A 13,554-nucleotide genomic window follows, 5' to 3' on the forward strand; every position below is an offset into this window, starting at 1 on the left:
CAGGAAATACGACTTCAGCAATAGAGTGGTCAATGTCTGGAATACTCTACCTGACTCTGTGGTTTCTTCCCCAAACCCCCAAAACTTTAACCTTAGACTGTCTACTATTGACCTCACCCCTTTCCCAAGAGGTCTGTAGGGGGTGTGCATAAGTGCACCAACATGCCTACTGTCCCTGTCCTATTTTTTCTTTTTCTTATACTGTATATTACCATTTCATGTATTCATAACTATGTATATACTTATACCTATTGTAAGCGATTGACAAATCAAAATAAATCAAAATAAATAAATAAATTAAAATAAAAACTCTCAAGTAGAATATAAGAGCCCCAGGACAGATCACACAGAGAAAGTTAGCATCTAAATGGAAAAGTCTTAGATTTGGGACTAAACATACCTGTAGAAAAAATAGCTTGTAACTCATAAGGTAAGGAATTTCATGGCTGTGAAGTCACTGTCAGTTCTGGGCTGAATTTGCCCTTCCCTTTTGCACATCAGATAGCAAGAGAAAAAGCAGGTTGAAAAGCAGGTTGTTTATCTCTTGGTAATTGTTATAAGGAGGATTGGCTTACATGTACAGTGACTCACAATAAACCAAATATCGCCACATGTATAGCTTCATGTACACATTTGTATAAGTGTGTTGCATAGACCTTAACTGGTGATACTTCTTTCTGACCTCCCACCCCAAACCTTCATTTGCTTCATATCTACTATGTATGATGTGGATAGTTCAAGAACAGGCCTGAATAATAATTTTTCTTTCTCATTTGTTGATAATGTAGGGTATTAAGCATGCATAATTTTTTTGAAAATCGATAGTGCTCATCAGTTGACTTTACCTGAGATGGTTCATTTATCTCTGTCCCAAAACGTAAGCTTACAAGTATACACCTCTGCACATTCCTGGCTCCCACGCCTAGCCCCACATGTTTGTTAAAACCAATGAAACTTCTCCCTTTTTGTGATGTACTTGCTCGAACAGGTTCTTGTATGCTGAATTGCACACCCAGCCACACTACACCCTAAACACCATCAAAGCACTGTAAGCTGTGTGTGATGTTAGTGTGTCTGTAGTGTTCTGCCCTAGGAAAGAGCATGGCTCAGTCGCTATTCCTAGTCAATATCTTCCTCTTCCTCTTAGCGGTGCTGCTCCTTTATCATTTTAGCAATATCTTCAGATACTACTTCAAGATTTGCGTTTTAAAAATCTGGATACTTGAATGGTCCTTTTTTCTGCTTCCGGTCCTAGCTCTCCGTGGAAGGAATGTGGCAAATATGAGGTAAGTCACCTAGCACCATGGCATTAGACACACACACATATATACATGTACTTTCAGTTAGAATAGATTAGAATAACAGAGTTGGAAGCGACCTTGTAGGTCATCTAGTCCAACCCCCTGCCCAAGCAGGAGACCCTACATCATTTCTGACAGATGGCAGTCCAATCTCTTCTTGAAGGTCTCAAGTGATGGCACTCCAACAACTTCCAAGGGCAAGCTGTTCCGTTGGTTGATTGTTCTCACTTCAGAAAGTTTCTCCTTATTTCCAGGTTGAATCTCTCCTTGTTCAGTTTTCATCCATTATTCCTTGTCTGGCCTTCGGGTGCTTTAGAAAATAGCTTGACCCCTTCCTCTGTGGCAGCCCCTCAAATATTGGAAGACTGCTATCATGTCTCCCCTGGTCCTTCTCTTTACTAGCCTTGCCAAGCCCAGTTCCTGCAACTGTTCTTCATATGTTTTTGTCTTCAGTCCCCTAATCATCCTGGTTGCTCTTCTCTGTACTTTTCTAGAGTCTCAACATCTTTTTTATAATGTGGTGACCAAAACTGGATGCAGTACTCTAGGTGTGGTCTTACTAAGGCTTTATAGAGTGGTATTAGTACCTCACTTGATCTTGGTTGTATTCCTCTATTAATGCAATTTAGGATTGCATTAGCTTTTTAAACTGATGCTGCACACTGCTGGCTCATATTTAACTGGTTGTCCACTAAGACTTCAAGATCCCTCTCACAGTTACTGCTATTGAGCCTGGTTTCACCCAGTCCAGCAGTCACCAACCGGTGGCCAGTGGGCCACGAGAACATTTTGGTGGGCTGCAGAGAAATCTCACCCCCAGAGCACCCCACAAAGTAATTAATCCAGGCTGCGCACAAACACAAGGCTATGCTGCCCACATGGCCCGTGGGAACCCTCCCCGCCCACTCACTCTTTACCCGGCAAACTTGCCTGCTCAATTGCTATTTTTCTGACCATCAGATGTTCTGCTGTGCCCGGAGATTTAGATTAGCTAGGAAGCAGGAAATGGTTGGAGTTCTTGCTTTCTAGCTAGTCTTTAGATCTTCAGCTCTGCTTTTAAGCACAGCTGAACCTCCCTTGGGACTGAAGGTTCTATTATTCAGTGCAGACTTACGGCAAGCAAATTTTATGTGACAGACTGAGCTAGCCGATGGCAGATAGGTAGATAGATCACTGAATGATTCTGTGAGCAACTCAATCTGCCTGCCTGCTTTGTCTGATTTTGGGTAAAAGTTGCTCTTTTTTATATATATAAAAAAATCAATATTTACATACATGGTGTGTTGTGAGTTAGTGTTGGTGTGTTAATTTTGTGAGTTTGCTTGCTAGCAAATGTTATGAGTTTGCTTGCAAGCAAATTTTATGTAACAGACTGAGCTAGCTGATGGCAGGTAGATAGATCACTGAATGATTCTGTGAGCAACTCAATCTGCCTGCCTGCTTTGTTCTTTTTTTTAAATGAAAAATTCAATATTTATATAAATATTTATAATATTCACATACAAGCCATGCCCAGCCACTCACATGACCACCAAGCCACACCCACAAATTAGGCCACGCCCACAGAACTGGTTAGTGGTCCTGGGATTTAAAATTATGAGTTTGGTGGTCCCTGAGGTCCAAAAGGTTGGAGACCCGACCCAAATTATTTCCTGTTATCTTTTGGCAAGTCTCACACAGTTTGGCAAGGCTTGTGCTTATCACAGCTAATTGTTTTGTAAAAGCATTACAAGGTTTCTGTTCCCTTTGGATGATGTTTGATTTGTTGGAAAAGGGCGTGGGTCAGAACACCCAGGGTGGTTTGCTGACATTGGTGGGAAAGTCGGTCCCATATTCCAGAACTGCAGTGGTCACAAGACTGGCCCTTTGGTCATCCCAGAGCAGCTCCTCCAGTCCATGGCAGGCCGGTGTACTTGGTGGAGGAGCAGCTGCTCCAGAATAACCAAAGGGCCAATCCTGTGACTACTGCAGCTCTGGAATATGGGACCGACTTTCCCACCAGCATCAGCAAGTCACTTTCACTCAAAATTCATATTAGCGGTCCATGGGATTTAAAATTATGAGTTTGGTGGTCCCTGAGGTCCAAAAGGTTGGTGACTCCTGTTCTAGTCCAACCCCCTGCCTGAGCAGGAGATCCTGGCCTATACCATTTCAGATGAATGTTTGTCCAGTCTCTTTGAAAGCCTCCAGTGATGGAGCACCCACAATTTACGAAGGCAAGCTATTCTATTGGTTGATTGCTCTTTACCATTAGAAAATTTCTCCTTAGTTTTAGGTTGCTTCTCTCCTTGGTTCGTTTCCATTCATTGTTCCTTGCCTTGTCTTTTGGTGCTCTGAAAAATAGTTTGACCCCCTTGTCTTTGTAGGAGCCCCTCAAATATTGGAACACTCCTGTCATGTCTCCCTGAATCATGATTTTTAACCATGCCAATGGATACATTGTGTATATATATGTGAGTGATGTGAGATTGCAGCTGCTTCTTCCTTCTATTCTTCCTAAATAGGAAGAAGCAGCTGCAATCTCACATCACTCTGAGAAGCACAGAGCCGGAGACAGAAGCCTGAAGATAATGAATGAGACTTCATCGAAACGCGTTGCCTAGATACTTCGAATCTTACACGGGAGAAAACCCGAACAACCAAAGATCCACATACAAATACCATAGAACCTCATATATATATATATATATATATATATATATATATATATATATATATATATATATATATATATATATATATTTGTTTGTACCCAGCTCTTCCTCAGTGATTGAACTCCGCTGGAATTCAAAAACCAAACAAAATAGTATCAGACAGAAATGACTTAATTAGGCAAATAGGACATTCTGGCTGTGCAGTGTAAAAGTCATCTGGATGATCTCACTTGTCCTTAGCCTAGCTTCCTTCGTAGGATTGTTAGGAAGGTGATGTTGAGAAAGGGCAACATATGAATGTGATAGTACATATTTAGTTATCCACCACCTTTTATCCTCCTTACCTTAGCACATACAATTGTGTCACTGGCTGAAGATCGCACACGTTTTATGGAAAAGTGCAATTGTGAACAGGCCTGTTCTGACCCAAACCCTTTTCCAATAAAACAAACACAAACCAAAGGGAATAGAAACCTTTTAATGATTTTTAGGAATCCCTGGTTAAAAGGCTGCTGCAAACTAATTAATTTTGATAAACACAAGCCTTGCCAAAACTGTGCAAGGCTGCCAAGAATCACAGATGAGAAATATTTCACAACACAAGAGTCTTCAAAAACCAACTAAGATACTACAATGTCCATGAGGCTGGAGTTCCAAAATGTTTTTGCTTCCTACAAAGAACGTCTGATTCACAGCTGGCTTTTATCTTCTTGAAGGAGGAACCATTACCTTGCAGCCTTGCTCCCGAGTCACCCGTGCTGCTGCAGCTGTTCTTTCCTACGAGCAGCCCTGCGTGCACGCTCACTTGGCACAGGCTCCTCGGGAACCTCTTCATCGCTGCTGCCAGCCCCCACCATCTCAGCAGTCCACTCCCTAATGGTCCTGGCCCCTCATCTGAGTCCTCGCTCTCCTCAGCCGTCCGGACCTGCTGCCAGCTAACCACAACAAGGGGTGGACTTAACTCTAGCAATTTCCTCAGCTTCTTTTCCTCAACCGCTCTTAATGTTTCTAAAGCACATCTGTTCTCATTCTTTGTTTCAGAGTTCTGCGTTTCATCATGCTACCCTTGAAACACTTTTATGGCGTTAAGATCAATGTGCAGGGAGCTACGAATCTAAATCTGAAAGGGCCTTATGTTGTCATCTCTAATCTGCAGTGCTCCATGGACTTGCTTGGTGAGTTTGTTGATATTTTGGTGCATCCCGTGTTGGAAGGGCCCTGAAAATATGTGTTGCAATAGGAATAACTCATCTCCATCTTTACCCATGTAAGATTAATTTGAGGAAAGATGATCCCACAAAGAAACACACAAAAATTGTGTCCATTTCATCATTTAATTTTATCGATCTTTTTAATATTGTATTTTTAACACTTTGTGTTTTTCTTGCATTGTTTTAGGCACACTGTGTGCTAGGCAGGGTAGAAATGTGGCATGCAACTTAAATAAATTAAAAGCAATAAAAACAAAATAGTAGCTATAGCAGGATTGTAAGCAGTAGTGATGGGTCTAGCTGGATTTCCCTTTAAACAGTGGGTGGATACACAAATTATTTCAAACATTATTATTAGCTGTGTTTAAAGATGGACAACATGAGGCATTTGTTTAGAGCATAGGATTGAATTTGTCTGAAATATGTTACTCAGAATTCTTCAGAATTCTTCCAAAGGAGAGTTAATATTTCATGATGGGTATGAGTATTTTGCCTATCTTTCCTCGTGCCCTGTTCTTTGCAGTCTCTGGGCTTTTCATCTTCACATGAAGACAGGAGAGAATAGCAGGAGCAGTGGTGTGTTAACCATTAAGCAGACTAAGCACCTGCTTAGGGCACCAGGCCCAAAGGGGGCACCACAAAGTTGAGAATATGGCTTCGTTTGTACACCATGTACAAAGGAGGGAGCGGGGCACCAGTGAGCCTTAATCCACCACTGAGCAGGAAGTTATCCTCTCCTAATCCTTTTCCAGATCAAGAAGCACGAACAGCTGGAGAACAAACTGATGCACCTCCCCAAAATCTGCTTTCCATATCTGTAAACAACAGAGCAGAAGGATCTATTATTCTGTGAAGAAAGATAGATGGGCTTTGTCAAGGGAAGGAGGATAGCTTCCAAGAGCTTCGGCTCTGCTGCAGTTCTTAGCCACCAGACACTTTCTTTGTGGGAGAATTGATCCCTTAAATCAGTGTTTCTCAACCTTGGCAACTCCAAGATATGCGGACTTCAACACCCAGAATTCTGGGAGCTGAGGTCCACATATTTAGAGTTGCCATAATTATTTATTTATTTACTTGCTTGCTTATTTATTTATTTGTTCATTTATTTATTTATTTATTTAGTTTGTCAAGCATGTATGAGAAAAGTATAAGTATGAACATAACATATAAACATATAAGTATAAACAGGTATATAAGTATATACACAATAAATAAGCACGAATAAACGGGAGGAGTAGGACAGGGGCGGTAGGCACGCTGGTGTACTTATGCACACCCCCTCACAGACCTCTTAGGAATGGAATGAGGTCCATGGAAGACAGTTTAAGGTTAAAGTTTTGGGATTTAAAATTGAGAGACGTTGCCGGATAATCACACCATAATCCATGGATGCTTTCCTAAACACAAAATAAACAAGAGGGTGATGAGACGCAAGACTGTCTTTGTCCTAAAAGTTTTCCTTCCAGAAGCCCGCAGCCAGCACATGCAGGAAATTCCAGTCTTCCTCAGAGGAGCCTGAAATCAGTCTTCCTCATACTGCTATCTTCCACATTCCACGTTTGGGGAAAAAAAATTCCTCAGAAATGTTCCTGTAGCCCAGTATCAATCTTTTGATATTGTTGAACTCAACAGGGTGGTGAATGTAGGTCTGTTCACTCCAGCTGATGCTAATCCTGTCCTGGTTACATTCCACAGTAGGGGATTGGGGTGTGTGGAAAGAACCAACAATTACCCTTAGATTTGACCTTCTTCTGATGCTATTCTTCTTCTGCCAAAAAAAAAAAAAACTCCAGGGATTTTTCAAATCTTGCCCAAGCAATGTACCCTTTTCGTCAACAAAGAAGTCCTGTATATGCTTACTGTTGGTGTTGCCCTGTGGCTGTGCGGTTTCATTTTCATTGACCATGAAAAGGAAGCGGAAGCTGTTGAGATAATTTCAGCAACTGAAGACACCATGCTCCAGGACAATGTAAGTAGGGGAGGACAGCAATATAACCACTACATTGTTTTCTGTATTGATGGAATGATAAGAGTTGGACGGGATCTTGGAGACCTTCTGTCCAAGGCAGGAGTCCTGATACCTGGGAAAAGTATTGGTTCTTCTAACATCCCAAAGATACCCTTCCCCAAGAAGATGTCCAATGGATATTACCCAGTGCATTACATATTGTGTGATATTGGGTAAGAGTATGAATGAGCACAGAGAAAAACTGTGTTAGGTGCTATTTGGATACTGGCTGTGCAGTGTAAGTAGCAATCACTGGATGAAACTAGACCCTTGTGGCTAATAAATATTCAATTTTATGGAAAGTTCATTTATAGAATAAGGCACTGTTGCATAACGATGCAGTAAAACTAACACCCTAACTATAGCTAATTGGAAATACCCACTCTTCTAAATCAGCACATAATAGAATATCTATTGATGGAGGATAAGAATGGGGCAAGGTAAAAAGAATAACACCCAAAAGCAGGAATGTTAATCCTATTGCTTATTTCCAATACCTGTGTGTTTCTCTGCACTAATTGCTGGCTTGTCCCTTGGTTCTGGCTTAGCCCTGTCTCTATGGATTAATCCAGAGGTGGGATTCTACAGGCTCGCACCTATTCACTAAGCAGTTCAGAGAAACTGTTGTTAGAAGAAAATACTGGCCTAATCCTGTAAGGAAGGCAGGAAGGAAACATTCTGGTGTTGCTTACAGAAACTGCCTCTCCGTTAACTCTTATTACATTCTTGGCAGGACTAGACTTCCTGTCTCAGGAGCATCTCTGGAGTTTTTTTCCTCTCCTTTGCTGGTACTTTGCTTGTGTGGAGTGACCATTCAAAGTTACAATGGCACTGAAAAAAGTGACTTATGACCCTTTTTCACACTTAGGACTGTTGCAGCATCCCCACAGTCATGAAAGGCCAGGCGAGGAGAGGCATGCCTCGATGTGAGTGATATTGAGTTGACCACACTCAACCTGTCACATGACCACCAAGCCACACCCACCCAGTCACATGACCACAAGCCACGACTACCACCTAAGCAACGCACACAGAACAGGTTGTTAAAAAATTTGAATCCCACCCCTGGATTAATCATACAGTAAAATTGTAGATCCTTATATGATTTCAAATATACAAAGTTTATGTGTTGCAGTGGTAGGATTCAAAAACTTTTAGCACCGGTTCGGTGGGCATGGCTTGGTGGGCACACTTTGCACGTATGCACACACATGCAGGGGCAGAGGCGTTACAATTCACCTCCTGCAAGCCTGCACTCTCCCGGTTGCTTCAGCAGCCGCCATGCGGCACTCTTCTGTGCCGTGCAAAGCAGCTTCACTTCAAAAGCAGAGGATAAAGGTGAGTATGGGAGCCCAGGCGGGCAGGTAGGCCCAACAGCAGAGCAGTGGAGAGAACCGGTTTGGTCTGCGCTGCTCATCGCTGCTACCGGTTTGGCTGAACCAGGCCGAACTGGAAGCATGCCACCACTGGTGTGATGGTAGTAGGGCCAGTTAAGAACATGATCTTGGCAGTAAAAGGTACTGTCACCAATGATCTCTTCAATCTTGGAAGGGCTCTATTTAAGAAAGTGTCAGTTTGGCGTAGTGGTTAAGGCATCAAGCAGAGGTGGGATTCAAATTTTTTAACAACCAGTTCTGTGGGTGTGGCTTAGTTGGTGGGTGTGGCTTGGTCATCATGTGACTGGCTGGGCGTGGCCAACTCAATATCACTCACATTGAGGCACACATCTCCTCGCCTGGCCTCTCATGACTGTGGGGATGCTGCAACAGTCGTAAGTGTGAAAAATGGTCATAAGTCACTTTTTTCAGTGCCATTGTAACTTTGGTCATTCCACACAAGCAAAGTACCAGCAAAGGAGGGGAAAAATACTCCAGAGAAGTTCCTGAGATAGGAAGTCTAGTCCTGCCAAGAATGTAATAAGGGTTAACGGAGAGGCAGTTTCTGTAAGCAACACCAGCATGTTTCCTTCCTGCCTTCCTTACAGGATTAGGCCAGTAATTTCTTCTAACAACCAGTTCTCCGAACTGCTTAGAATGTTAACAACTGGTTCTAGTGAATCAAGGGACTGGTAGAATCCCACCCCTGAGTAAAAGGTACTTTCACCAATGATCTCTTCAATCTTGGAAGAGCTCTATTTAAGATCGTGTCAGTTTGGCGTAGTGGTTAAGGCAGCAAGGCTAAAAATCAGAAAACCATGAGTTGAAGTTCTGCCTTAGTCATGAGAGCCATTTGAGTGATTTTGGGCCAGACACCGTCTCTCAGCCCAACCCACCTCACAGGGTTGTTGTGGGGAGGAGGAGGAAGAGGTGTAGTGTTGGATATATTGGATATGCTACCTCGAGTTAATTGTAAAAATAATAAAGATATTTTTTTAAAAAGTGAGCTAATAACAATGGATTTATTAAAAGAAGTGATGCAAATCTATTTAGTGACTATTTGCAATTACAACAGCACTGAAAAAATGATTTATGACCAGTCCTCATACTTATGACCATTGTACCATCCCCCACAGTCATGTGCTCAAAATTAATTGGTAACTGGCATTTATTTACAATGGTTGCAGCATCCTCACATGATCATTATTTGCAATCTTCCTGGCTGACTTCTGACAAGCATGATTCAGTTAAAAACTGCAATGATTCACTTAACAACTGTGTCAAAAAAGGACATAAAATCCATGGCAACTTACTCAACCACTGTGCTTAGGAATAGTAATTCTGGTTCCGATTGCAGTCGTAAATTGAGCACTATGTGTATTGATTTCCTGGGCCTATTTTAATATGACCACATGACAGGAATGTAGAGCTTAGCTTTTAGAAAAGTGCTATTAGAACTGATGGAGTTGAAAGAAATAGCGCATTACAGGAATCAAAGATATTCCCTTGTCAATACTGTATTAATTGGCTGAAGAAGAAAGGCCTAATGTATTCATTATTAAACTTGTTCTTTCCTGTCTAATTAGCTGAGAATATGGGCATTTTCTGAAGGCCACAGAACTGGGGAAACCACCTTGGAGCCCTTGCAAAGAGAGGCCATCCATCTTGCAGTGAAGGCACAGGTACGAATGTGACAATTCACCCTTCTTACTGTATTTCTTCATTTAACTCAGAAAGAAATGAAAATAGGAGAGCAGTGCTATTTCTGTGAGCCATTCAGTTGTAGAAACCAGAACCATCAAGGTGGCAAGCTAAGCAATGTATAATCATAATCATTATTGGAGCACAGTAATAATTATTATTGGCAGATGAGCAGCAGAATAAAAAACAAAATCCTTTCCATCACATATTAAAAGAATATTTCCTTACTAAATACTATGAATTCAAGATTGGAGGGAGCTGCTTTGTCTTCCTCTCCCAAAATGCTGCCCCAAAGTTAGACTGAGTTATTTCCTTTCAGTTTAATAAATAGCTATTAAAAATGTGGGGTCAACTTTATCCAGGGAAAGTGAAAACATAGCCCAAACCCAACTGAAGACAGAATAATAAAACTGAGGAACCACCTCAAACCATCAAGCAGGGATGGAGGATAGTAGAACAGACCAATGTTACTAGAGGTCCTAGAATCTCTGGGGGACCCCAAAGGTTTTTAGGACCTCCGGGGTGTCCCGAGACTATTTTGGGGGCTGTGAAATCAAACCAGCCCCTATTTGCCCGTCTTTCATTATTCAGTAGTACAATATTAAAATCCCATCAAACAACCATGGGAAAGGGTAGTAAGTAAAATTATTTTTATTTTTTTAATATGGCAATTATCAATAACATAATAGAAGCTTTGGGGGGGGTCCTCCTTAATTTTTATAAGTTGGAAGGGTTCCTGAAGAAAAGAAACTTGAACTTTTTAAAAAGCTTTTTAAAAAAGTAGCTGGGAAAAGGACATGGCTAGCTGGAAATTGTTCCGCTTTGCAAGATTTTGTAATGCTTATCTACCTCTGCTTAAGTAAATACAACCCAAATAGGGTTGCCTGATTGTTTTTCAATGTTTCTCAACCTTGGCCATTTGAAAATGTGTGGATTTCAATTCCCAGAATTCCTCAGTCATCAAGCTTGCTGACTGAGGAATTCTGGGAGTTGAAATCCACATAACTTCAAGTTGGCAAGGTTGAGAAACAGCTCATGTAACGTTTGTTTCAGGTTGTTTATTAGATGTTTGGGTTTTCTTTCCCCTTATTAATTGCCTCCCCCTAATTAAAACTCCACTGTGGAAAATTTGTGGCATCTTAAACTCTACCACTGATGTTGAAGTGAACTTCTCATTTACAAGGAAGCAAAGACAGAGGAATCTTTTGGGGCCAACAAACTTTCCCACCAGCACCATTTTTACACACACACTCCTTACAAAGAGAACCAAACAGCATCAGCATCTGGGATGGTTTCTCCTCAGCGAGGCCTTCCCCATTCCTCAAACCTGATTCTACACTGATCAGAGAATGCAGCAATAGCATATTGCTGACATGGGTATGGCCACATAGGTCATTTCTCTTCAGTTTTCCTTTAGACAGATGTAAACAAAACAAAACAAAAACAAACAAAACAAAAACAAATCCTACCTAAAAGCAACCACCAAGGGGACCACAAATCAAAATGGTGGCTGTGATGGTAAGATTGAAGTTCCTCTTGATTTTATGTCCAACACAGCCACCATCTTATGTGTTGCTCTGGTGACACTCTGGCAGACAGGTTAGCTTCATAATTCCACTTTTGCAATGCAATGGTCGCAATGTGATCTCTTCTGGACAGTGATTGTTTTTCTTTCCATGCAGGTGCCAATTATTCCTGTGGTGATGTCCTCCTACAAACCATTTTTCAACATGAAGACTAACAAATTCATATCCGGTATTCTGTTGCACTGGGAATAGCTAAGTCAATGCTTGTCTGGGTTTTACTCCCCAAGAGATAGCAACAGGTCAACTCTCAAGGGGAGGCCTAAAAATGCAAGTGACTGGGATAAAAATGGGGTCAGCCCTTCATCACACAGCACTGTAGGCTCCAAGAGGCAGCTAACAGTTTTGGACTGGGGACTCCACTTGATTTAACCACTTGATATTTTGGACAGGGCCAAAAATATTCAGCCTTGCAGTTAGGGTGGAATTTTCTTTCTCCCTTTATTGAACTGAAGAAGCTTCCTGGATGAGAAGCAAAACATTTTCAAGGAAAAACAAGCCCAGTTCCCCTTTAAAAAGCACCTTTGGGACCTTTCTTGCAGGATTTCTTTTAAAAAGCAATATGTATATATATAGAGAAAGCAATTAATCTGCTGCCACATTTTAGCAGTATAATTATGGTGCTCTAAAGGGCATTCAAACAGACTGCATGGGACACATGCAGTATTATTGGTTGTCCACTTTTTGCTTGAAAGCCAGGGTCTCTCTGAATCTAACATTAGAACTTCTATGGCAGAGGAGGTCTATAATTTATGCAAGCTATATCTCCAAGGACAGGTAGTCCTTGAGTTATGACTGGTTGTTTAACAATGGTTCAAAATTACAATGGACCTCTCCCAAAAGGTATTTATGTCCCAGTTCCAAGTTCTGATAGCCAGGCTGAAAATCGGTGTTTACTTCCAGTTTGGGGTAAAAACACTGCATAGCAAACAATTTGTTCACTTAACAACTGTAGTGTTTCCTTAATGATTGAGGAGTTCGTTTAACAACCATGGCATTTGCTTTATGGGTTTGTAAAAAAGGTTGTAAAATCAGGTCCAGTCACATGATGACTCACTTCATGACTGTCATGACTTACAATGATAATGGGCAGGCTGCATTGCGGTTGTAAGTCAAGGACTACCTGTACTAAGTTTAGACGCATTAGCTACAAAGTTAAGAGATGAGATAACATAGTTCCTGTTTTGCGTTGTTCAATGCGCAAGTCAGCTTGTGCTCTCCCCCTCTGTGTAAGTTAGGGATGGTCAGGTCTCTCAGAAACCAACTGGGATCCTGGACGTTTAACTCTGGTCATCTGGATGAGACATGATGGAGATCAAATGCATTTGGATATTTATGAGCCATGCCATAATAGGTTTCTTCGTTTTCTCTCCCCCAAGGGGACATCACCATCAAGATCCTTTCTCCAGTGAAGACCCAAGGATTGAGACCGGGTGATATCCCAGACTTAACAGACCGTGTGTGGGGGACCATCCTATCCAACTTCCATGAGCTCTCAGGAGAGCTTGGGAAAGAACCAAGCGTGGGCAAGGAAGACAACAAACAAGCTCCCAATTACTAAGGAACTATTTCAATTCTCCCCACCCACCCACCCATTTCATTGCTTCTTCTTGGGATTTTTGTGGATCTACCCATTTATGGGTGGCCATCTTGGGTGTCTGTGACCTGTGACCTGGACTTCTTGTGAGAAGAGCGCAGTTTCTTTTGAGAGAAAGCCAAG

The 13,554-nt window shown here is 41.7% G+C and overlaps 1 protein-coding gene across 1 annotated transcript; it reads left to right on the plus strand.

Moving 5' to 3' along the window:
* The first annotated feature begins 1,018 nt into the window (after positions 1-1,018).
* On the plus strand, positions 1,019-13,395 carry LOC113447613 (1-acyl-sn-glycerol-3-phosphate acyltransferase alpha-like). Its single transcript, XM_026717896.2, has 6 exons — positions 1,019-1,286; positions 4,997-5,130; positions 6,960-7,135; positions 10,137-10,232; positions 11,934-12,006; positions 13,214-13,395. The coding sequence occupies exons 1-6, from the start codon at positions 1,102-1,104 to the stop codon at positions 13,393-13,395; spliced, it is 846 nt and encodes a 281-aa protein (XP_026573681.1). The 5' UTR covers positions 1,019-1,101.
* Positions 13,396-13,554: the final 159 nt, after the last annotated feature.

The sequence above is a fragment of the Pseudonaja textilis genome, chromosome 2 (genome assembly GCF_049901715.1).
Source record: "Pseudonaja textilis isolate UNSWEBS1 chromosome 2, rPseTex1.2, whole genome shotgun sequence".
NCBI lineage: Eukaryota > Metazoa > Chordata > Lepidosauria > Squamata > Elapidae > Pseudonaja > Pseudonaja textilis.